At 45.9% G+C, this 24,829-nt stretch overlaps 1 protein-coding gene across 1 annotated transcript in view; it reads left to right on the forward strand.

Moving 5' to 3' along the window:
* LOC144148850 (uncharacterized) overlaps positions 1–24,829 on the forward strand; it is a gene marked incomplete in the record, with an annotated part of 62,703 nt that overhangs the window by 28,400 nt on the left and 9,474 nt on the right. Inside the window, 8 exon segments of the mRNA XM_077680372.1 lie at positions 1,346–1,424; positions 2,587–2,663; positions 6,594–6,632; positions 7,794–8,048; positions 11,420–11,500; positions 12,810–12,977; positions 16,647–17,009; positions 20,295–20,334. Of these exon segments, the coding sequence (XP_077536498.1) occupies positions 1,346–1,424; positions 2,587–2,663; positions 6,594–6,632; positions 7,794–8,048; positions 11,420–11,500; positions 12,810–12,977; positions 16,647–17,009; positions 20,295–20,334 (1,102 nt within the window).

Raw genomic sequence — 24,829 nt, forward strand, 5'->3', positions numbered from 1 at the left:
CGTGGCACCCGCTGCGGAAGCGAAATAAGCTGTCGCAGCAGCATAGCGCGTGCGCTACGCTGTTGTTTTTTCTGTTTTGTTGTTTTTCAGCTCTGCTAAATTTGGTTTGTTTTGGATTTGCAACACATTGTAATCCCTCTGGGCCGACTTCTTCTGCGAGGAGCGATGGAAACCAGGGGATCCCAGTTCGAATTAACCGTTCTGGGTACCGACGCGTTTGAATCAAGAGTTTTCCCCCCATTGAAATATACAGGGGGGCTGTGCCGGGACCGGGGCGTCAGTTCGAATTAACTGAATTCGAATTAACGAGCTTTTACTGTACGTATCAATGTTCAGAAAGGCCCAGTTTGCTTATTTTAGAGATACGTCACTTTCGTACTGAAATACGAAATAGGACTCTTGCTTGCTAAACAGCTAGTGTCATCTAGCAATAACTGGATAAATCAAAATGCACTGCTTGTTTATTTTCTATCTCGGTAAAGAAGTGATAAATTTCTAGAAGAAATAAACTAGGCCGTTAAGAACATTTCGGTGAATTTGTAAAACCTTTTGTGTAGGTACACAATGCTTTTTAAGCCCGGGGGTCACGAATTAGTAAATGTGGTGGTAATGGGATCAGGTGGGTCCCCTTTAACCCTGTGAAGGAACTGGACTTTGCACCAAAGGAGGATTTGATGCCGACAAACGTGGGGCACGGGACTAGACAGGCATTTAATTTTGTATTTTTGTTAAAAAAAGACTGCAAAAGCCAGTAACGATGCATTTTAAGCTATTGTTAACCTCGTCTGTCAAAATTTTTTTTGTTTCTCTGGCTGTTTAGTAAATGATTGTCAGCAGTTTTGGGGCTGGGGGGGGAGGGGGGAAGAGAGAATTAATGGGAAGTCCCGTAGTAATCTTTGCCGCCTACCAAATTGATACAGTAACATTAAAAGCAAAAGCTAGGGTGGCTGTCTGATTTGGAACATGTTTGTATTTGTGCTAATTTTCAATATGGTAACTTCAGTGCCAGTTGTCGGTAGTATTCTTATCAATTTTTTTTTTTTTTTTTTGTAGCAGTCACCGGTAATACTATAATAATAGTGGGCAGTAGTTGGCTATCAATGCCGTCCGACAGAAAGCTCCTATATTTTCTTTGATTTATTTTATTTTAGCTTAAATGCATGGGCAACGGGCATTGCCTGATGTGTGAGGTTTTTTTCATCATCATCAGTTGGAACACACTTTGCTCTCCTCAGTGATGTTCATCAGTTTGAGTGAACATCAGCTAATTTAAATTACAATCACTTTCCCCTTGTTCTCTGTGTGGCGTGACTTTTGTTTCGTTCTGTTCCGATTGCGTGTGCAGGTACCTGCACCTTGACAAAGAGGAGCAAGAGAGGCTCAAACAGGCCAGGGAGCTTGAAGAGGAGAAAGCCATGTACTCGGTAAGGGCACCATCATTATCGTCAACAGCCTATTCAGGCCTAGTGCCTCTCTCGTCGACCTCCAACCGCCCCTGTCTCGCGCGGCTCGAGTCCACAGTTTACCCCCGAATTTAGGTTCTCTACAGAGTTGAGTTGGTCAGTCGTGGGGGGAGGTGGCCATCCAGTACACCAGGGTGGCCAGATCCTTCTCTGGTGAGGGAGTGCTGTTTGTGTCCCCAAGAGCCTTCCCAGCATGGTTGAACCTATCTGGTTTAGCCTGTTAGGTGTTCAGGAAGGTGGTTCCTTCTGGAGCAGGCCGCACTCTGAGGTTGCACCTTTGATTTCTTGGGGCAGAAGTACTGTATCTTCCAGTGTATGAGGGGCACTGCTGTTTCGATTGTACAGCCCCAGAGCAGTCCTTTTTCTGAAAAATTCTGTTGCCAGATTATGTTGACCCCTCCCCCTTTTATTTTATTTTTTCCTCAAAGAGCCCATTTGTAAAAAATTGTAGACATAAGTTGTGTCACATTACTGCACGGTGTGGTTTGTTTCTCTGCTAAATATGATTCTGCTAGAATATTCTAGCCCAAGAGCAGTTGTAAACATGAGGTTGTGCAGAACGGGATGTGAATATGCAGCCATGTGTTTAAATCGCAATTAACTTCACAGTAATTAGAGTGTACATTGCATAATTACTGTGCGCTTGAGAAGCAAAAGTTGAGAAGAGTGTTAGTACGAAAGCATTGAATGGCCCATTGAGAGATAGATCTGTCTTTGTCCAGTGTCTGTAGCATCAATACTGGCTCCTAAATCCAAGTAACTGCAAAGTGTTTTGTAGTGCATGCTTTACACTAATAAGTTAAAGAACATGCACAGCAAGGCAACAGACACCTGGGCCAGGACAGCGCATACCGTACAAGGGTGGAGTCTAAAGAATCTAAGCTGTCAGGAGTGGCAACCTTGGCTCCAGTGAACAGTAGCTGGCCACGCAAGTACACCACGGACACCCCCGCAGCAAAAATAACACATTACTCCCAGCATAGAACTTTTAAAAAGTCTGTGTAATATTTTGGAGATTTCGAGACGCAGCTCGGGCAGTGTGGGGGTCGTTCTTACATGACAGTATGTGTGCGTCGGTTGTTTGGAGACGTTTTTGACGCTGTGCGCTTGCACTTTGCCACAGGGGAGGAAGTCGAGGCGGGAGCGGCGAGCACTTCGGGAGAAGAAGCTCAAGAACCGCAAGGTCACCAGCCCGCCAAGGTCAGTGCACTGATAAGTAGTAATCTGCGCCTTGTCTCGTGAGCTAAATTTTTCAGTGTGGTTGCCATGGCTAGAACACAGAGGAGTCCCGTAAACAAGCATTGTTGTGCATTCATTTAACGTGCTTTGAATGTTGCGCACGAATCTCGCACCTGCCAGCCTATGTGAACTGCAGGTTTCGTTCGCATATGGCCTTTGCACGTGATATTTGCCAAATCTTGACACAAAATTTCCGAAATTTTGACTGACGTGATTTTTTTGACTGCTTGGGTGCCTATCAACCCACTAAGCATAGTCTGCCACATTAAACGGTCAGAAGCAACATAAATAATTATTTACAGTCTGGTTTCCTCGTGTTCATTTTAGTTTCTACAAAACAACCCCAAGGCAACCGGGATTTAAAATGTTATAGTGAACAGTTACTGTTGAAACTTGCTGGGAGAAATCTCCATATACAGAGGAATACCTTTACATAGTTATCTCAACTTTGAAATTTGGCGCCAGTACTCCTGGGAGCCATGAACTCAAAATACGTGTTTGTTCAATTTTAAAGAACTAGCCTTGGTAACTCACTCAGCTCCATTCCAGCAACAAAAGATGGTGTCTTAACCAAAACAAATGCAAGGAATATTGAAAAACATTCAAATTTTGTGCTGCAGTCACGTAATACAGTCTACACCCATTACAACGACCCTCTTAATCCGGGAAAAAATGTCCGCTGTATCTAATGGGGGGAGGAGGGGATATATGAATGTAAAGTGAGAACTTGGACCAGTATTGCATATAAATGCTACAGACAATTTGTTTCTACACGCCTGCAGCATCTCTGTGCACCGTTGAAGTGCGAAAAAGAATCGCCGAACGCTGTTTTTGAAGCTTCACACCGGCACTTGGAAAAGGCCTAGCACATGTGGTCGAGTGCATAGCGACGCACACTAAGCTGAGCTAAGGCAAGAATATGACTAGGACCAATTACTAACCAGCTATAATAATCAGTCAAGGCCAGCAGAATTAGCCAGGCGCTTTTCGAACCCATCGTTGCAAGGCAGGGGTACCTGAAACCGTTCGTCAAACATTCGGATCGTTGCTTGAAGGCAGCTTCCGCATTTCTAATCATCTTAGTCTGATCAGTAAAACAGCTGATGTGAAATAGTCTGATGGAGGGCAGCTATGAAATTGAAAGTTAGACCAGTTGGACTGCGCGTGGCCAACGGCAGATTGCACACAATGGATGGGAACCGTCTCCCTGCTTGAGGCACTTTTTAGCTTTTTCATCAAACGGAACAGGAATGATGCATGTGTGGGAATAATAAATGCAAAAATTCACTGAACCTGAGTTCTTCATTGCATTAAAAAAAAAAACTGTGACAAGGGCAGACTCGACCTCTGGGTGCGCAACTGCTCGTATTCGAAAGCGCGGTTCTTCAATCTCGCTGGAGTTGTATTTTCGGCAGTGGCCTTGTTCTTGATGGGCTGAGCAGGCCGTCTGACGAGACAGGCCCGTACTTCTGGTGATTTCGACCTGTTTTTGCCATGTTCGGCAGCGTTAATTATGTTTAGCTTAATCGACAGTAGACTCAACTACCTTCTTGCTTGTGTGGCTGGTTGCACAAAAAAACAAATGGCCACCGGTACTGTCTTGGCTTGGCTGCACCAATGACCCGTTCTATGCCAACAATATTGCCAGACATACTGTACTTACCCGATTCTAACGCGCACTTTTTTTCCGGAAAAATAGGCCGAAAAATCGCATGCGCGTTAGAATCAGATACGAAACTGAAACTGCCGAAACAGCGGAAATTTCATCCCACCCATTGCTATCGCCATCTCAAGATGGCGCCAAAGCTTTTAGCAACGATTTTTCAGACGCAGGAAGCATAGGCGCCGAGGCTTTTCTATTGGCGTTCACACAAATCGTCAAATTGTTCCACTTGTGTGCTTGATAACAGCATTGGCAGCAGCAGCTCTCGCGTGTTCAAAACGAGCAGTCGGCTGAAGCGTGCGCCTCTGGAGAAGCGAGGCGTGGGCCACTATCCCATTGACCATGGTTGAACGTTCGTTCAGAAGTGTGGCATCGCGAACGCACTTGAGGGCACTGAGGACGAGATGTTGTGGTCAGCGGAGAGCGACGCGGAGTGAGATGAGTGAGATTACTTCGGGAAAGAAATCGCCCGTTTCTATCGCATTAGTTTGCCTGGGTCACAAAGTTCCGTGCACGTTACAATCAGAGCTGCAAGTTTTTTCGTTTCTTTTTTTTGCCCGGAAATTCGAGTGCACATTAGAATCAGGGGCGCATTAGAATCGGGTAAGTACGGTAGTAGTTTCCTCGCCAAAATAAAAAAGAAAAAGCATATCATGTGCCGACACCACCGCTGTTAACATTCAGTCATGATAATTTTCGCTTGAAATTCAGTCTGTGTTAGCCGATAGTCTGCTCTAGCCGGGTCCGTTATGAGCGGAGTGGACTCCATTTAGAATGCATGGGGACCAAACAAACCAACAGAAATGGTCTGTTGTAACTGGAAGTCCGTTGTTGCCAGATTCGCTGTAATGAGCATAGACTGTATAGGCAGGAGTGACGCAAAATGTGCCAGCTCTAAAAACGCATTTAAGCGTGTTAACGATACATTAGCACTTAATTGATAAAATAAAACGGAACTTTAGGCCCCACTAAATCAGCCGGTCACGTTTTCTTGGCCGTCGTTTAGGTCAGTGGCCACCAATTGTGCAAACAAGATTTTGTGATGTCATAGAGACGTCGCTGTGAAGTCGCCACTGCTTCATTCATTTCCCTTAATATCTCGATTATTTTTTTAATTGCGATAAAATTGGGGTCACCGTTATTGGGTCGAAGTGGTCTTTTTAAAGGGACCCTGCAACACTTTTTCAGCAGTGCAAGCAAACCTGCGCAACATTTAGATTACACTGCCGGGAATACCCGAGCCAAATATTACGCATGCTTGTAATGCGGTGAGCACGCAAATCGTTGTGAAAGACGCGGGAAAACCAACCACGCTGTCTCCAGTTTTCTTCCTTATGCACCCCTGGCATGGCCTAAACGATGTCATTGTAGCCATGGCTGACCTATTGGCTGTGGCTGATCAACCTCGTGGCTTATTTCTCGCATTTTCTGCGACGATCCGCTGTCGTCGGCGCTGTGTACACCAACCTCTATGCCTTAATGTGTACGCATAGTTCTGACTTTCTTTTTTTTTTTTTTTTTTTTTTTTCCGTGTGTGTTGTGAGTGTGCGCGGAGTTTGAGTGACAAACTCAGTACTCCCCTTTCAACAAGACCTCTCGAAAACGAATGTTTGTTGCTTCAAAAACGCCCTACCAGCCTAAGCGCACCCTTGCGTGCAGACAGCCATGCCTGCTTTTTTTGTGGCTCCAAACCAGAAATAGACCCCTTCATGTTGCGGAGAAAAAGAGAAAACTCCTCAGTCTGTGATGTATCGAAGGCCGCCGAAGAAAAGGCCGCTAGCCACCCCCCTCTCCGGCAGAGAGCACGCAGCTTTCATCGCGTTGTCCACGGTTGAGTTCAGGGGAACGATTATGCGCGATTAGTCATCGCACGTAGTTTTGGTGAGGGAACGGATTTTCATAATTCTTGTGGGAGGAGATTTCTGGGACAATAGACTTTACCCCAGAATACATTCCGAGTGGTCGAGGTAAGTGCTGCAGGGTTTCTTAATTGAACAAAAATTGTATTTTGTCATAATGGCCCCTTTAAAAAACTCCAGGTGGCCTAAGTTAATCCACAGCCCTTCGTTATGGTATGAATAGGGTATCGAAGGAGTTTTAAAAGTCAGGTGTTTTTATGTTTTATCTCCATGGTGGGAGTTCCAATGACCACTTGATTGCTGTTTTTTGGTGTGTGCGCATTTCTGTGCTGTTATACTCATTCCGCTCATTTCCCTCTCCGATTGCAGCTATGCAGCCAGGGCCAGCCCAACGTACAAGGCATTCAGGTAGGGCACTCTCAGTTGATTTTTTGTGGCGGGTGGGCTTACAGTGTGTGGTCGCTCATTGCTGTTCTCTGTACTACCAGGTTCCTAACAAAGTAAGTACTAACTCCAAGAGATTGACAGTCGTGAGGCCTTCCTTGATTGCTCACATCCAAATGGCAGTGGCATTTTAACGTAGCATCTATATTTTCTCTTGTTGAATAACTATTTGGACAAATGCAAACGTGCAAGCAAACAGCATCACTTTCTGGCCATGGCGGCCGCTTTTCCGATGGAGGCAAAAAGCGAAAACACCTGTGTTTTCAAGATTTTGGTGCACATTAAAGATCCCCAGATGGTCAAAATTAATCCGGAGCCCTTCATTACGGCACGCCTCATCGCCTGTGTAGCGGCGGCGCATTAAACCCCACAATCAATCAATCAAATCAAACAGCATCACTTCCTAGGCAAGAGCTGCCATTCAAGCATCTAAAATGCTTGTTTCTGCATGTTATGCTGTTGCAAAGCTGCATGTGCATTCAACAAATGCCCAACCCAGCAGGTGGTGGCTAGCAGAAAAGGAAAATACCTGCAAAACTGCTTTTAGAATCTAATGATTGAATTCTGTTTTCCTTTCCTTAACAAAAAAGAAAAATTTACAAAAGCATTTTGAAGCTGTGAAGGGCAAGGCTTTCGAAAAGTTCTTGCTCAGAGGCTGTGCTTGTGGAAACTGCGAAACCTTATTCAATTTCTGACTGGAGGGGTTTGGGCTACGGGGCAAGAATTTATGTAGGAAGCAAAGCGGCCCATTACAGTGGGCAAGCAACCGTATAATGTCGCAATGAAAACCAATGTGAGCTACGAAGCTTCGTGTCTGCGACGGCAAAGGGGAGGGTAGCGGTACCTGACGGACAGATGATGGCGGCCACTGTTCATTCCTGCGCTGCGCAGTGAAATGCCGATCGCGGCAGCCGCGCCGTTTATTCTCTCGCTACAGATGCCGCTAGCTCAACCTGGGCCAAACTCTGACATTATCTGCCCCTCTAGGAAGCGAAGTTGCCCCTCCTGTTTTTGTTCCTACTCTAGGACGCTACCGAGTCGAAGCACTCGTGATTTGACGAGAGTTTTTATCTTGAACAGTTTCGGCACCAGCTTAGCAGTCAGTGGTCGTGACTTTCCTTCCAGGGCACAGTCGAGTTCTCGGTCACGCTCAAGGTCACCGCAGAACGCAGGCGAGATAACCTTCATCACCAGCTTCGGGGACGACGCCTCAGAGGACGAGGACCACGCCTCCAAGAAGGCGCTTTCGAAGGCAACACCGTCGACGTCTGGCCCCGCATCCGGTGGGGGGTCGTCGTCGGGGGGCAAGGCGTCGTCCTCTCGAACGAGCGGCAGCCGACAGGACGGAAACTCGAGGCGAAAGTCGCGGGACCGCTCAAGGTTAGCGAGTGTGCTCTCAAGGAGTGGTAATGATGTTCTTATTGTGTTTGCGAAGGTAGTGTTATTGTGGTCTTTGCAGGGTACGGTATGTTCTTTGCTAATCCTCAGATGTGTGAGCATTTCTATCTACTAAGTCTCAAGGAGGAAACTGACCTTTCAATCTGTAATGTGTCACACTTCTGCCGCATAAGAGAATTATATTTAGAAAAGGCGCTAGGGTCTTGATGTCTTCATGCTAAGACCGCTGTGTTGCTTCTGAAAAAATATTTTCCAAGCAATGCATTTTTATATGATCGCACTCTGTAGCAGTACATGGTGTCTTATGGAGGTATTTAATTAAAGGCCTACTTTGATGTCAGACTGCTTATATTACCCTTGAAAACATGTCCTGGCAGCAGGGACTCTGTTTGTAGTAGTGCAGTCTACTTTGAAGGGGTCGGTGTAAGGCAGCAGAGCGACTTAGGCATGGTGGTTGGACCTGCGGACCTTTGTGGGGTTGAGTGTGGATGTCAAAAAGGTGCCTCAAAGCATGCGGCGGTCACATGCACACTATTGGAAAATCTGCATGTACAGTTAAACCTCGTTATAGCGAGATGGGCTATAACGAAATAATGGATATAACGAGCAAATCGTAATTCCCCTTGAACGACCCCATAGAAACCAGTGTATTTAAAACCTCGTTTTAACGAGGTAAAATTTTTCCGTTACGGGATATAACGAACAAATTTCGTTGAGAAATCGAATGTTGAACTAATTTTGCAACAGTGCACATCGCGGATTTGAGACAGTGCGCGACGCGGCAACTGTATTAGCAGTTCAAAACTCCCGCCACGCGCGCGAAGCTGGATGGCGCGCCATGCGGACGCTGCGCCCGCGAAGCCCCCACCCGCCCCACCCTCCTCTCGCTGCGCGCAGCATGCAGACAATGGGGCCCTTCGATTTACAGTCTCGGACTCACCGCGGCCTCCCCGAGAAGCAGTCCGACGTTCGATTTTCCCACGTATTCCTATGGCTTTGGGGAATCCGCGGACTATCCGCGGAAGAACCCCAATCATGGAGGAAAGAAAATGCACACGGCGGGTGCGGTTGCGTCGCCTTCCCCCCCCCCCCTGTTCGTATCGCCGACGTCGCTGCGTAGTTTATCGTACTGCCCGTGTGATTCCAACAACGCGAGTGCGACAGGCAGTAACCGAGAGCGAGAGACAATCACGCTTGAACAAAAGACGGCTCCGATAAAAGCCGTCGCATCGGGCGCGAAGGAAGGTAAGGTGCACTCCGTGGTAAGGTGGCAAGAGACTTTGACGTGTGGACGAGTACGCTGTCCACCATCGGGAGAAACCGAGAGTCCATCGTCAGCGCTGTTGCACGTGGCGTGAAAGGAAGCGCTAAGGACGGCGTTGGAGGCACTAGATGCGGTGGACGTGCTGCGCCGCTACTTCAGTGCGCACGAGGGCGGCGAAGATGGCGTGAACGTTGCGGCCGCAGTTGAGGGAGCCATCGCTCGCATCAGGAAGGTGCATCAACGTCCAATTACGGACTTCTTCGTAGCAAGTCTGTTTGAAATACGAGTTTTGAACTGCAATAAACTAGGTTCATGACTTTTCTTTTTTACCTCCAGAATGTGTTTATTTTACTGACTACCGCCATGCAGCAAGATGCTATTTCGCCCACTTTTTGTTTTAGGTCACTACAATGCATAATATTTGCAGTAAATGTCGGCTACGGCTATAACGAAATATTGGCTATAACGAGCAAATCGCGGCGCCCCTTCAATTTCGTTATAACGAGGTTTAGCTGTATGTTTTTTTAGGTGTTGCAAAAAGCAGGGCTCTTTCAATCGACCGGCTGCAGTTACATTGTAAAGTTTCTCTCTTCCTTACAGCTGCGCATCTTGCGCAGTTTTGATACAAATTTGTTTTCCTGCGCCAGGCTGCTCCAAAAGCTTGAAAATTGCAGAAATTGCGCCGAACTGCTCCAAAGCAGTCCGAGAGCCAAGGATTTTAACGCTTCCGCCAGTTTCAGTGGGGAAGAATGCCTACTGACGGCATAATTTACCAGCACCCCCAAGGTGATGCTGTTTGTAAGGTCTAATTTATTGATCATTCCATAAAAAAAAAATGCATAAAATTGCCCCAGAGATAGTTTTTTCGAAAGTCACAATGTCGGGTTGCACATGTAATATTCTGTGCGTTTTTGAAGTTTCCCCATCTAAAACCATTGCGAAGTCCTGGGGAAAAAATACTTATGTGTACTGAGGTGACGAACTACTTGTGCAAGTTGAACAAGAAACTGCAATTTTCGGAGCGCCGTATCTCCGGAACGACATTACTGTGCGCCGCCATCTTGGTGTGGTGAAGATTGGAAAACATGGCCGCCGGGTGAAGCAGTTGCTCGTGTTTGAGGCAGAGTGCTGTTTGCTGATTTCTACCGTTGGTTTGATTATGGGGGTGGCTGTGTTTACATGTAGTCGTTTGATCTGTTGCGGGAAGTTGCGCGGATCGAAAGATGGGAGTTCATCAAAAACAACGAAGTGCCGGCGAATTCTCCGTGTTTCAAACTTGAGTGTGACGTGTGGGGCGTGCTTGAAGTGAAATTTCGGACTCATTTTAGATGTTATAAAACGCTGAGTTATTGCTGCCTTTGACAGCGAGCTTGCGAGCAGCGGGAATGGTACGATAGACACTGCACAAGTGGTGGTGCAGGCTACGTCGCCGCAAAATGTTCAAGCAGTGTTCGATAGCGGAACGGGCTATTATTGCACGCTAGTAATAATGGTTCATCTACCTGAAGTGAAATTTAATAACAAAAGAGAGGTTGCTAAACGTACAATCAAATTACGATCGTAGTGAACGTGCACCTTGGACATTATATGGGAGCTGGGGTGCGATGACTGTCACCTCGCTACGCGCAACTTTTGCCGTGGCTCTACACTTGTGCGTAAAGCCCAGTCTGGGATTATGAAAATAATCATTTCAGCATCACATGATAATAAAAAATGCCTCTTTGTTTTTCAATTCGAAATTTTCAAGTGCACTCCACGCTATCTATGCATATAGTATAGCCTAAGAAATTAGAAATGGTTTGTTAAAATGCAGCGCAGTTTGTACCTTGTGATACTCTGGCAGAAAAAACTCTATTGAAAGGCTTTTATTTTAGTGTTATGTGCGTTCAAAACTGATTAAAAAGTGCGCTCCCCCTCCCCCCCCACCCCCCGCCCTCTCGAGTTGGAAAACATTTGTTTTTTAGGCTCTAAGGTGACATACTAAATGTCGTTCTTCTGCTCCAAATCAAGGTTCTTCCGCTCCAAAATCGAGATTTCGCTGCTCCAAAAACTGCTCCCAAATCTGATTCAGCTGTTTCACCCGTTACAGGGACCGGCGCGCCGGTTCGTCGCACGGTTCAGGCCGAGGCGGTCGTCAGTTGCGTAGACGGTCCTCCACTTCACGTTCCAGGTAAGGTGTTGGGGGAGTCAAAGCAGTTGCTCGTTTAAAGCCAAGCTTTCAGCCTTGGGAACGCACCGCAGAAAAGCCAAATCTGAGAATGATGATTATCGTGGGTGAAGGGAAAGATGGTTGGAACGCTTCCCGTGGTCGGAATCGAACCTGGGTCCCTGGTGTTATGAAGCCGGCGTCTATTCGATTGCGCCATTCTGACACTACAGAAGCAGTTTGGGTTTAGAGAGGGATGCCTGGACGTGCAAAATTAGACAGAACATGGAGCCCTTTATCCAACAACAATTACAGTTGAATACTAGGGGAAGCCGCCATGGAATGCCCATATCAGTGAAGAGCTAGAGAGCACAATTGCAGTGCAGTAAACCATCCCGACAAGAAACAGGTGCTCGCCTCTGAGTTCGTTTGGTGTTGGACTTGACTTGATTTTGTGAAGCTTTGCGTTCTCCCATCGTTGTCGTTTCCACAGAGGGGTAGTTCGTTTTCGTTTTTTTTTTTTTTTCACATGCTTCATTGTTTTCCCACATTGCTTGTGGTTTTACTTTGTTACCCAACTTCCCCCCTCTAAATCCTGACCTGGCTACAAGAGGCAAGGACAGATGAGTGGATTACAGAACTGCTGGGTGGATTACAGAACTGCTGGTAGTAGTGGTAGTTTGGTAGCGTTGTGAGTATTGTTTGGCCTAAGGACAAGAATATGTTGTTTGAAGGTTGGAATTGGGCAAAATAGGTGTATCCAGCTTCCCAGCAGCTCATTTTGTGCTTGTGATGCACGGTATATGATGCGCTGTGATGCCCTTTCGCGATTGAACGGCGACGTGCACTCAAGTCGTTTCACTGAGGTCATAAGACTCGGGATTAGCTCGAAGTCTGTTGTTAAAGAAATGTTGGGTAGACAATGGCTTACCCTTCACTATGGGGATAGCTGTGAATTGGGCATCTTTCAATTAAAATATAGGTATTCTGGGAGCCTGCCTGCAGAGATAGTGGTACACTGGGTATTGGACCTGATGCCTCCGCCGTCAAACAGCCTGCACACAAGAACCTCCGTTTATCCAGAGAGATGTTGAATCAAAGGGCAGAGAAAGGTCTGCAGCGATTCAAAGATAATGGAATCTGTTAAACAGTGTCTGGTTCCCACCAAATCTGCTTGTATCTTCCACAAAGTGGGAAGTGACTTTTTTTTTTTGTAGTTTTTCATATCTCCACCACGCTCCCATCAGCAACTTCCGAGCTGTGTTTTTTCGCCCCCATACTTAGGTGTGGTTTGTCATTTCGCCCCGTGGCGTCTCCATTTGTTTCTCCGAAGGTCATCGTCGGCAGGTAGGGGTCGCCGCCGCAGCCGTAGTCGTAGCCGCAGCCGAAACCGGTCGTCGTACCGAGCTCAGCGCGGTCCCAGGCGGCGGTCTCGGTCACTGCGATTGCGCTCGCCGCGTCACCGAGGAGGCCGACGCAGTGCTTCGCGGAGTCGCTCAAGGTAGGGGAGTGTTTAACCTGACAAGCACCGCGCTATGCATGTGTAATTAGAAACCGAAATATTGGCGCTGAGCCAGTTGGGGTTTCGATTGTATGGCAGTGCACTTCGTGTAAAAATTGATTTGCATTGTGCATATACTTTGACTTGGAAAAGTTCTGAAGTTTTGTGGTATCAGAAGAACCTTCAATTGCTTTGTGATAGCTTTAAACTGAAGGGTTAACAACTTTTGCGGTCTAGAATGGTGGTTCAGGATTTTGGAAGACCAGAAACTTTAGTTTCTCCAACCTAGGTTTAAAGAAAAAATTGCGCCCACCTCCTTGCGAGGGGAACCCTGTGTAGATGCGACGCATCGTGGGGTTCACTTGGTGTTTCCATTGGATTGATACTGAAATCGCATGAAACGTGTCGGGAACGCGTATGATTATTATGTTTTATGATTATTATTATGTTTTATTGGCCAATTATGTTTTATTGGCCAATCTTGGTCAATCTCTCTAAGTGGTATGCTTGGGGCTTCGCTGTCGCAATGACCTTTACTCCATCATTGTTGCTGTAAGTGGGAGCGTCTTTTCTTTTATTGCAAGCGTTAATCATTGCCCCATCATGCGTTGTATCAGTAGCATCTTGACGTAGTTTGAATGGGTCAAGGATATAAGGCGCGTTCGTAGCATTTGATTCTGTCTCAGTTTTGTGGCGCAGTGGGAAGAGCACCATGTACCTCGCGTTCCGCCCACAGGGTCGTGGGATCCAAACCGGGCGCCGCTAACTACTATTTTTTTTTATAGTGTAGGGGGAGGGGTGTGGACAGACAATGCCGAATGGAGGGACAAGGCGAGTGAATGAGATGCAGTCGCATCTAAAACAAGTAATGCATAGACGAGAAAACTTCAGCATCAGCTTAGATATTAGCATGCACTTCTGTTGCAACGCTAGGTTGTGGCCAGAGCTTCTGGAGCTGATGAAACGTGGCACTATCTAGCCAAAATGCATTGAGCTGGTGTAGGCTGGCGTAGAATGCATCTGCTGTTTGTAGCACAGTGACAGCCTTCAAACCATTATACTGGAGTTGAATTCAGATTTATCAAATTCAATAGGGATCACAAAATGGTGAAATTCAGATGCCGTACTTACTCGATTCGAAAGGGCACCTTTTTTTCTTGCAGATTACAATTGAGTACTTGGCAAAACAGTACCAGTAATTGCGTATCATTTTCAGCATAATAGGGCCAGCATAATAGCACACTCGCGCGAGCAAAGCATCAAAGATTGCACAACTACTGTTGCGAGAACTTCCAAAGAGATAGCGCAGCACCGCACCGCTACCATTTGTAACGCTGCTTGTGGCCTTTGCCTCCAATACCTCCAGTGCATGTTTATTTCCCCTACGTTATTTAAATGTAGCTGTTTGTTTTATCCCCTTATTGCCGCAACTTGGTGCTCTTTTGAAGCTCTGTAAGGTCCAGCTGTGGTGCCGTGAAGTCTATCAGCATCAGCCAATCGCTCAAGTTGACGTATTAATTAGGAAGTAGAATGCATGAACATAGCTCATGGGTTGTGACCCTCTCTGCTGTTTTCCTCAGTATAAAACTTATATTTGACCAAAGTTTTCTTTGAAACTGGCATAAATTGCAATTTCTCGATTGGAGGAAAGTTGTGTGTTGTTTTCATGGCCGCGTTAATTGGACCACAAGGACAGCTGACATCGGTGTGATGGGTTACCGTACTTACTCGATTCTAACGCGCACCCGATTTTCTGGCAAAAAAACCGAAAAACCTTGCATCTCCGATTATAATGCGCACGGAACTTTGTGACCCAGGCAAACTAATGCGAGAGAAATCGTCGATTTATTTCCCGAAGTAATCTCACTCATGTCACTCGTCGTCGCTTTCCGCTGACCACATGTCGTCCTCGGTGCCGCCAAGAGCGTTCGCGATGCCACACTTCTGAACGAACGTTCAACCATGGTCGATGGGATCGTGGCCCACGCCTCGCACACCCATCCCGCGAGCTTCTCCAGAGGCGCACGCTTCAGGCGACAGCTCGTTGTTAACGCGTGAAAGCCGCTGCTGCCATTGCTGTTATCAAGCGCGCAAGTGGAACGATTTGACGATTTCTGTGAACGCCGATAGAAAAGCCTAGGCGCCTATGCTTCCTGTGTTCGAAACATTGTTGCTAAAGGCTTTGGCGCCATCTTGAGATGGCGATGGCGATGGGTGGGACGAAATTTTCGCTGTTTCGGCAGCTTCGGTTTCGTATCCGATTCTAACGCGCATGCGATTTTTCGGCCTATTTTTCCGGAAAAAAGGTGCGCGTTAGAATCGGGTAATTACGGTAAGCTGTGTACATATTTTTTTCTTCCCTTGCCTTGTGCTTTCCAGATATCCCAAGATTGATGCTGGCTGGGGTAATACATGTTGCCCAGCTTAAGTGGCCACCATTTAAATTTATACAGAGCAGTTTTAAAGTGAAGCTTTCTGTGTCTCGCTGATGGGGTTCAATGTCGCTCCAAAACGCACTTCAGGAAAGCCATCTTTGCACGATGTGTTTCACAAAATGATGATGGTGATGATGATAAGCGAAGGTAAGGTGGCTAGGATGGGGAGGTGTGAGCACCGCGGCGCCTTTCTTCGGCTGCGCGTGACTCCCTTGCGCACCGATGACGCCAGGGAAAATGTGGCACTGCCCATCGAGGCGCGGTAGCTGCAGCTGGCCGCGTCGTCCTGCCGGTGCTCGCCCTACGCTCGCCACGGTCAGCTTCGTCGTGCGTTGTGGACTGTCTCACGTCATTCTCCCATTCAGGGCACGACGCAGTCGACAGCAAACAAGGCAACGGAGAAAACGTAGGAAAGATAACTCGCACATTCAGCGTGACACTTCAAGACGCCTCCAGTTAATGACAGTTTGCAGGCTCTACGGTAGTGCCAATCTTAAGGATGGCGGCCATACTTCGAGGGAGGCGAAATGCATGGCGTATGTGTTCCGGGCGGTGTCAGTGCACACTATACAACTCCAAGTTTTTTTTTAATGCATCCCGGAGCCACTTCACGCAATGTGAAAACGCTTTTGAAACTGAAATGTGAACTGGGCCCGTGAAACTAAATTTCACGGGTGTAATGAAATGGGCTGATAAAATTTTTTTAGTGGTAAATATTCCTTCTTTTACCCTTACAGAAAGGTTGCGATACTGCAAGGATTTCGTTTTCACCTTGATGGTAGAAATGCAGCCGACGCAATGCTGGCAATGCACTCATTTCAGCTGCGTGCCTTACCGCTCCTTAGTCAACAGTGCCGCCCATGGCATCAGCGTGCTGTGGAGTCATGTTTCCACCGCCATTGCTCACACCTCCCCATTCTAACCACCTTAGCGAAGGCACATTAAGCACCTCAAGAAAAGAAACACTTCCCGTGGTCGGGATCGAACTTGGGTCCCTTGTGTTATGAAGCTGGCGTCTTTTCTCTTGAGCCATTTGGACATGGTCGAAGCAGTTTGAAATTGGCGCATTACTCAGGCTACGTGGGAGGAAGCTTCAAGTTTTAACATCTGTCTCTTTTAAGAAAGGGGCTTTGATTTTTTGAAAAGAACAAATAAGGTGCAGACGTGATCAGTAGAAACCAAACAGTGAAAGCAGGAAAGACGAGAGCTTAAGTTGGAATGGGGAAACGTGCAGGTCTCGGTCAAGGCACCGGGGGGGCTACAGGCGGCGTTCGTCTTCGTCTCCGAGGTCGCCGCCACGAGGAGCTCGTGACCGGAGGTCCAAGTCCCGGTCTCGGTCCCGGTCCCGTTCATCACCGCCGCGCAAGCTTCCCAGCCCGCCTCGGAAGTCGTACTACCGTCACAGCCTGTCCAAGTCGCGGTCCAAGTCGCTGAGCAGCGATGATGACACTGGCAACGGCGGTGGTGACGAGAGCAAGATGACGGCGACGACGACGCGTTCGCGCAGCGACAGCAGCAGTGACGAGTCGCGGGGTCAGAGTTCAACGGGCACGGCCAATGGCAACCGCCGCAACTGGCCGTCAGCGGACGCGCTGAGGTGAGCCCACTGTCATTCTCTCTCTTTCTCCCCCTCTCTCTCTCTTTTATCTCTCTCATTTTCCTAATAAAATCCCCGCCCTAGCACTTCTTGTGCCTTTTAATAAAAAGAGGGGACGTATACAAACATTTAGAGCCCTTCCGCTGCTGTGAAGACCAGCGAAGCTGTTTTGGCCATAATTATATAGTCGAACATCGTTATAATGAAGTAGTATTGGTACAGTAATTTAGTTCATTATATCTGATATTCGTTATAACAGTAGAGCTAAAAACTGGTTCAAAGCAATCAGTAATCTGGCCCCTGCAAAAATCCTTCATAGAAAAACGCATTATTTTAATCTTTGGACCTACTATATACAAGGTAACCCTTATCTTTCTCCTTGTGGCATTTCGAGCTCAATGAACCATCAAACGGGAAATTACAGCAGAACCAGGTTCTATGAAGGAAAGTTTGACATCCACCTAAATGCAGCCATATGGCTACAAAGGAAAGCTATACAGCTTCCTCAGAAACTTCGCAGTTGAAGAAAAATTCGTCCTGGTCCAGGATTCGAACCCTGGACCACTGCTTAACTGGAGCAGTCGCTCTACCAACTGAGCTAACCAGGAGGATAGTCGTTAGTAGCGCGAAAACGAATTGATCAACAACTCCAAGTGAAGGACAGGTGTTAATTGACCAGATTTAGGGGAAATCCCCAAGGTGGAGTAAGTTTCTATGAAGGAAAGTTTGACATCCACCTAAATGCAGCCACCTAAATGGCTGCATTTAGGTGGATGTCAAACTTTCCTTCATAGAAACTTACTCCACCTTGGGGATTTCCCCTAAATCTGGTCGGAGAACCAGGTTCATTTGACAAAGCAGGCCTGCATTCCTATTTTTTCGAGGAAGGATGTGATCTTTGTCTGGTGGCTGTTCACAGCACGGAGAGGGATGAAGTTTCCCACAGTGTCCATGAACATGAAACATAAACACAATGCCCCATGAAAGGGGCCTTTCTACTTCTTGCAGTTTCGGACGCCGGGAGTTTTTTCAACTAGCTTCTCAACCTACCAGTCAAATATTTCTTTGTTGTATCCGATAGTGTGTGCGGCTCTCTCAGTTTCACTTTCGTTATAAAAGAACCAGTATCATTGAAATGAAGCGTGACCAACCAAAGTTTGTATTTTGTTCGCTGTACCTGATAAATCGCTATATCAGTTTCCGTTATAATGAGGCTCAACTGTATTGAGTTATGTACGGTGACTTACTGTATTGAGTGAATAAAGACACATACCCATAACTTCATTAGAACTAATTCGAGGTCAATTCCCATAGAATTTGTTTCGGTGTGGTGCCAATAGAACAAGAGTTCCAGCCATTTTCTGTAAGCATACTCCTGCAAACGACAATATTGGTAATGTTAACGTTTACAACTTCACCTTGTACAGACAAATTATGACGAGTAAATGAAATTTAAATAGGACATGCACCAGAATGCTCAAGCTAGCTATTGCAAATAAAACCAAATCATTTCTTTCAGGCAGGAACTGCAAAAGAAGGCTCACATCTTGTCTTTCTTCGGGACACCTCAGGCATTCCGGCTGCCCTAACTACTACTACTACTACTACTACTACTACTGGTGGCTGGCTTTGCTGATGGCGGTTTATAATTTACCGAATTTATTCAATTATAAGGCGGTCACGATTATAAAGCGAGGGTGCAGTTTGGAGAGTAAAAAAAATCGCCATGTGTGTACACACACGCACACGCGCACACACACACACACACACAGACACACACACTTAGCTTCGAATATAAAGTGGGGTATGACTTTGAGATTACGGATTTTGGGAAAAAAAACCTCGCCTTATATTCGAATAAATATGGTTACCTGCAGTAGCACTGGCCATGCGTTTGTCACCCTATGTGTTAATTTGTACTGCTTTAGCTCATGGGGTTGCATGTGCATGTTGTTAAAAATAGATCGAGTAGAGCTCTTTTTTTTTTTTTGAGCTATAAATTTTTACTTTGGCGAAAAACTGCATAATGAGGCAAACAATGAAGCTTCAGTTGCGTGGGAGCTTATGTGAATGTAAGCTTGTGATTGCCTTCTGTGGTGACCGTTAGGGAATAATTTAACTTAATCTAAGAAATCAAAATAAAAAAATCTTTGGAAGAGGGGTTGACAGCATCAAAATTTTAAAAACTTGTGACTTGCGCATTCACTGAAAAGATACTAGAGGAATGGGTACGGCAGGGAAATAATGTAGACCATTGAGAATGTGCAAGGGGTTATGCCTGGTTTCAGATAGCACCAAATACCCTTGCTGCACTAGTGTTTCGACTGCATTCAAAATGGACTCCATCTGACTCAAGTGACAGGCTTCGAATGGTGCTTAGTATCGTTCGTGCAACATTCAGATTTGGATGGCAGTTGAAAGATTCATCGTTCACTCGTTAAGTTCTGGTAACTCAAAAAGTATTTAAGATATTTTTAAACTGATTGAGGTTTTGTTATTAGGTTAGTTAACTACATAAATTCTCCGAATATGACTAAATTTGGTCGATAAATAACAAAAATAGTTTTACTTGCCACTTCCCGCCTTAAGTTGCTGTGGCAGTGCTGCCGTAAAGTTTAATTTTCATACCATAGGAGTACACTCAAAATTGCAGACAAAGTCTCACAGAATCAAAGAATTGCCGCATATATTTAAAATTGGCTGTAAGCATAATTTGGCAGTTTTTTTTTTCTTTCACAAATTTCATATCATTTTCAAAATGTTTTCTGTCTGTATTCCTGGGGTATAGAGTATGTCAATAAAGTTAGCAATAGTATTTCACGTTCAGGAAAAATTGATTGCATAATGCACTGTGGAAAAAATTGTTTATGGTAACATAGTGTTGTTTTTCTGAGACAAGGGTACAAACATTTGTGTCTTGAATATCTTTCGCAACGGGCATTCAATTCAAAACACAGTTGAACTGAATGCTGTTGAACAGCCTGGGGGAGTACCATAACTTTCACATTTGAGTCAAATCGCATCCGATTCAACCGCATTCAAGACGCTAGGTTTTCAAGTTTCCCCGTTCAAGCCGGTTACGTGCTTGTGCTACGTGGCCCGATATTCTGAGCTGCGCTGGGCTGCGTCAGAGACAATGGCATCAAATTTAGGGCACCTGTTGGGGTGGGAGCTTGCAACCAGCTCAACCTGACTGCTTGATTGGCAGGATCTGTTTTAATCGAACACCCGCTCTTGCCTCGGAGTGGTGTGCAATTTCTCCTTCCTGCCCTGTTTCTCTTGCAGGCCGAACGTCTCTGTGGGTAAACCAGGTCCCGCCTCCAAAGTCAGTAAGATCTTGGTCTCACCACTTCTTCTACTTGCAAACAAACACACTGCTCGCCTCGTGTTTTGCTGTAAACAAAAACCCCTTCCCTTCCCACCTGGCGCCCCCCATTCCTTTCTTATAGCCGTGCTTTTCTTTTTTTTTTTTTTTTCTTGAAAGTTGTTAAACAAAGAGTCTCTGACTTGTTCAGCATTCTGGCGTTCGTTTTGTAAGTTTAACGTTTACTTTTTTTTTTTTATACCTCGTGCGGTTACTGGCCTTGAACTGCATTTCAACCAAACGGGCTGGTCTTAAACTAAAAGAATCTTGTTATTGCTGTTATCGCGATAAAAATTGGGGGACATTTATGGTTCTGATTGTAGATGTGGATATTGTTTCTGTGTGAAACAGCCACATGCGCATTTATTCAGATCTCTAGATTTAATTTTGCGACAGCTGCTGTAAAAAAACACTGGAGGGATGTAGCTAAACATGGTACGAGTGAACCGTGCACAAGTCAAGGAGTGCAATAACACCGATATCATCATCGTGTCTCTGTAGGAGTGGAAGTTATGTCCATTCGACATTTAAGCTAGAAAGACAATACCAGTTTTCCTGGTTTCCATTCTTAAAAAAAGGAAATTCAAATGAACATAGCCTCTGCCCCAAGCCAAGTAGAACAATGATGCTAGTCTTACTGCACTCCTTGACTTGTGCACAGTTCACCGGTACCATGGTTCAGCAGCATTCCTCTGGTGGTTTTTCTGCAGATGTGGTCACAAAATTACATCAGAATAACTGAATTAAGATAAATAACTGTTTTACACAGCGACAATATTCACATCTACAATGTTAACAATAAACTGTATATGCCCCCAGTTTCTATTTTCACAACTGTAAAGCTGTTTTATCTAATCTCGCATTAAAAGGCTAGTTTCTTTTCGCGAATTTCGTCCAGATTTCTTTGACGACAATTTTTTTTAATTGCCTGCTTAGGCTTGGCAATTTTGGTGTTTCTCTCTCCTTTTTCCCATTTTAATTAAGCGAAGTGAGTGGAAACCTGTTCTTTCTTTTGCCTGTTTATATTTTGAACATTTGCGCTTCTGACAGCGTCACTGCCAGCACTTCACTCAGAGGCACTACCGGTTATAGTTGTGGTGGCAGTCTGCTTGATGCGGTTTTTTCTTGTGCCGCACTTAACTATTATAAAACTCGGCTATCGGGAGGGGTGCATTTGTCTCCCAGAATGCACCTTCACAGTCCCACGTGCACGGACACGTGCGTTATTTTTCTTAAGTGAGTAAATATCTTGTGTCCTGTGCTGTCTGATGCTAGAGCAGTTGATCGTGTTTGTCATGTTGCCCTTTGAAAATACTTGCACCCTGTAAAAAAAAAAGAAGGAAAATATGTCAGTTAGTGCAAGCTGTGTACGTACTGGTGTCCTTGCCCTGTTTTGAGTAGGTAAATGTTGGGATAGCATTTGTGTCTTGCACTTAGCCCAGCAAGCTTTGCACTGATGGTTTTGTGTGTGCACTTACATGCTTTAATGTCACCTCGGGAGAAATGGACATGAGAGGAGGGTTGAACAATGCGGCCTTTATAACATTGCCTATCGTGTCAGCTGATAATGGCCAAACAGCCGTTGCTTTGCCGTTGTTCTCTCCTGCCCTTCCTTGCCCGCTAGCCTTTCTGCCGGCTACCGGCCTGAGTTTGGTCCGCTGAACTGCACCGCTTCACGGGCTTGTACAGCCATTGTAGTGTAGCGGTCCTACATCTCCATGCGTAGGGCCCCTAGGGTGCCTAGTTTCTTCGCTAGTCTGTGTTGTGGGGCGCACCAGTAGACATGCATCCAGCAAACCTACTTCTCTCATCGCAAAGAAACAGGCATGACAGGCAATCTTATACAGGTGGCATTGGTTAGAACATTTGTTTGTTCAGCAGCTCTTCTTAGGGGCGGAGCACCTCAGGGGCTTTGGCTGTCATCGTCTCAGGTCGTCACTGTAAATCAACTCGTCAAATGATGGTCAAAAAAAAAGTTTATAATGGATAAAATTGGTTAAAAAAAACATGATTTAAGCTGATGTAAAATACAGGAATAACCAGGATTTAATTGCATTCATAGCCGAAATTTGTTAAATGCTATCTCGAAAAGAGTTTCAAATGCCAGGTTTTCTCCTGTAAAGCATACTTCTTGGCATGCTGCAGTGTTTGACACGAAGACAACTTACGGCCAGTCTGTCTCTCATTCAATTGCTTAAATCCGGTTCAACGCAAGAGAGGGCGCCACTGCCTCAGCAAGTGCACGATTGCTCCTCCCACCGGCGCTTCTCCAGTGCCAAATCAGTGTGTGCCGTGTGGCAAGAGAGAGACTTAAGGGGGGACGCGGCTTTCAACTTCGGAAAAATGACCAAAACATCGTTTTTTTGAAACCCACATATTCGGCTTCTATGTTTCCTATTCTGTGCTCCTATTCTGTGCTCCTATTCCTATTCTGTGCTCCTATTCTGTGCTCCTCCCACCGGCGCTTCTCCAGTGCCAAATCAGTGTGTGCCGTGTGGCAAGAGAGAGACTTAAGGGGGGACGCGGCTTTCAACTTCGGAAAAATGACCAAAACATCGTTTTTTTGAAACCCACATATTCGGCTTCTATGTTTCCTATTCCGTGCGTCTGCAAAGTTTTTACGCTGAAAAGCGTCGCAAAGTGGCATAAAAAAATACTTTTGTCAGGCGCGGTGACAAACTATCAGCGCAAAAGGGCGAAAAAACGGCAATTTTCGGAGCGCTCTATCTCCGCAACGGTGCCACCGGGCGCGGCCATTTTGATATGGTTAGATCGGCCGAGCGATCGTCTTTCCCGTTCCGCTCGTCTCTTTTATCTTCGTTCATTCACAAACGCACAAACGGCAGAAAAGAAACGACGCACAAACGAAGCTAGATATAGATGCTGAAGCGCTATTGGTCCTCCGGTCGGGGCGCAGAACACCGACCCCCCTGATTGGATGTCGCGGGCGCAACGCAAGATGGCGGCCGCCTGAGCTGCGTAGCGAGCGGATTGAGTTCATTTTCGCCGCTTCGCTCAGCTGAGTTTCTGTTCAATCTGGGGTATTAAACACGGACGTTATCGCGATGGGAATGCCAGAGATAACGAGCCAGATTACGGGAAGTTGTGTGGCTCGAAAGGCGGAGGTCATCGAACGCTTCGTGGTGCGCGTGACTCTACCGTCGCCAGACCCCGGAGGGTGACGCGGTGTGCGCGCTTGCGATAGCGGTTCGTGAAGTGAACTTTTAGTCGGATTTGCGATGTTTACACGCTTAGTTATTGCTGTGTTTTGACTGTGCGCTCGCTAGACTTGAGAAAGAAACGGTCGACGCGTTAAACGCTGCGGCGCGCACGGCATAGCCGACGCGCATTGGAGCATCACATGACTGGGCAACCGGTTACGATTGAACGCCAGTAGTTGTAATTAATGCCTGCGACGTTAGTTTTAATCTTAAAAGCGACCTGACCAGCCATATCAGGTATAATCAAAGCTCGATATGTCGCGGTAAGCGTGCGCTGCGATGCGCGCGAGCCATATCGCCTTTCTTGCGCAACGTTTCCCGTGCACTTGTAATTTTCATGCAAACAGGTTTGAGTTAGTAATATAGGAATAAAAATATGCTCTCTGCGTTAAAAATGTACGTTACTGTGGCAGCATTTAACAGTGATTTTTTTAGGGAAATTATTGATACCATTGCTCAGGGCATACTAGCTGTGCTGCGAGAAATATTGGATGCCTTGAATGTCAAAAGTAGTAAAAAAAAAAAATATGCTCTTGCATTGAAGTTGGGAGTTATGCAGAATACTCTACCAAGCTTCAAAGTAGCTCATTTTCAACCTTGTGGTATGCAAACTTCTGGCAATGAACACCTGCACTATGAGTACTAAGTTGCTGTGCCAGGCAAGATAAAACATGAAAAAAAGCCAAAAATGTTCAAATTTAAGTTAAAAAAATGCTTAACTTGTTGCCATGGTGACAACACTGCAAAAGGAGGTTGTCCAGTGCGATACAGCCAACCAACTAACCTACTTTGCATTGAAAGCCCATTGAAACCCATCTCCCCTCCGTTTGGTTTGCAAAGGGGGGTATGTACTCTTCACGGAGGAGCTGAAAATGATGTTTTCTGGAAAGAGAAAGGCTGAAAAGGCACTCCAATTTCAAGACAAGGCCTTCCAGAAGCCCCATGTTCAAAAGGACATGAAAGGCTACAACCGTGACGACTTTTGATATGTGAAACCTATGTTGCAACTTCGGAAGCCGTTTTCTCAAAACAGTTTTTTTTGCCACCTGTGTCGCTTGTCCCAGGGATTTCTTCGTGACCGCTGGGTCTATTTTGATTCCGTTTCTTGCATTACATTCCTTGATGAACTGTTCAGGTCGTGACACTTTTAGTTTTCCAGATTTGTTTTTTGTGATTTTTTTATTCATATAATCGTTCACAGTTGACATGCCTGTTGCACATTAACCTCTAAAAAA

Source organism: Haemaphysalis longicornis, unplaced genomic scaffold (genome assembly GCF_048455015.1).
Source record: "Haemaphysalis longicornis isolate Haplotype H1 unplaced genomic scaffold, Haemaphysalis longicornis Haplotype H1 scaffold_8, whole genome shotgun sequence".
Taxonomy (NCBI): Eukaryota; Metazoa; Arthropoda; class Arachnida; order Ixodida; family Ixodidae; genus Haemaphysalis; species Haemaphysalis longicornis.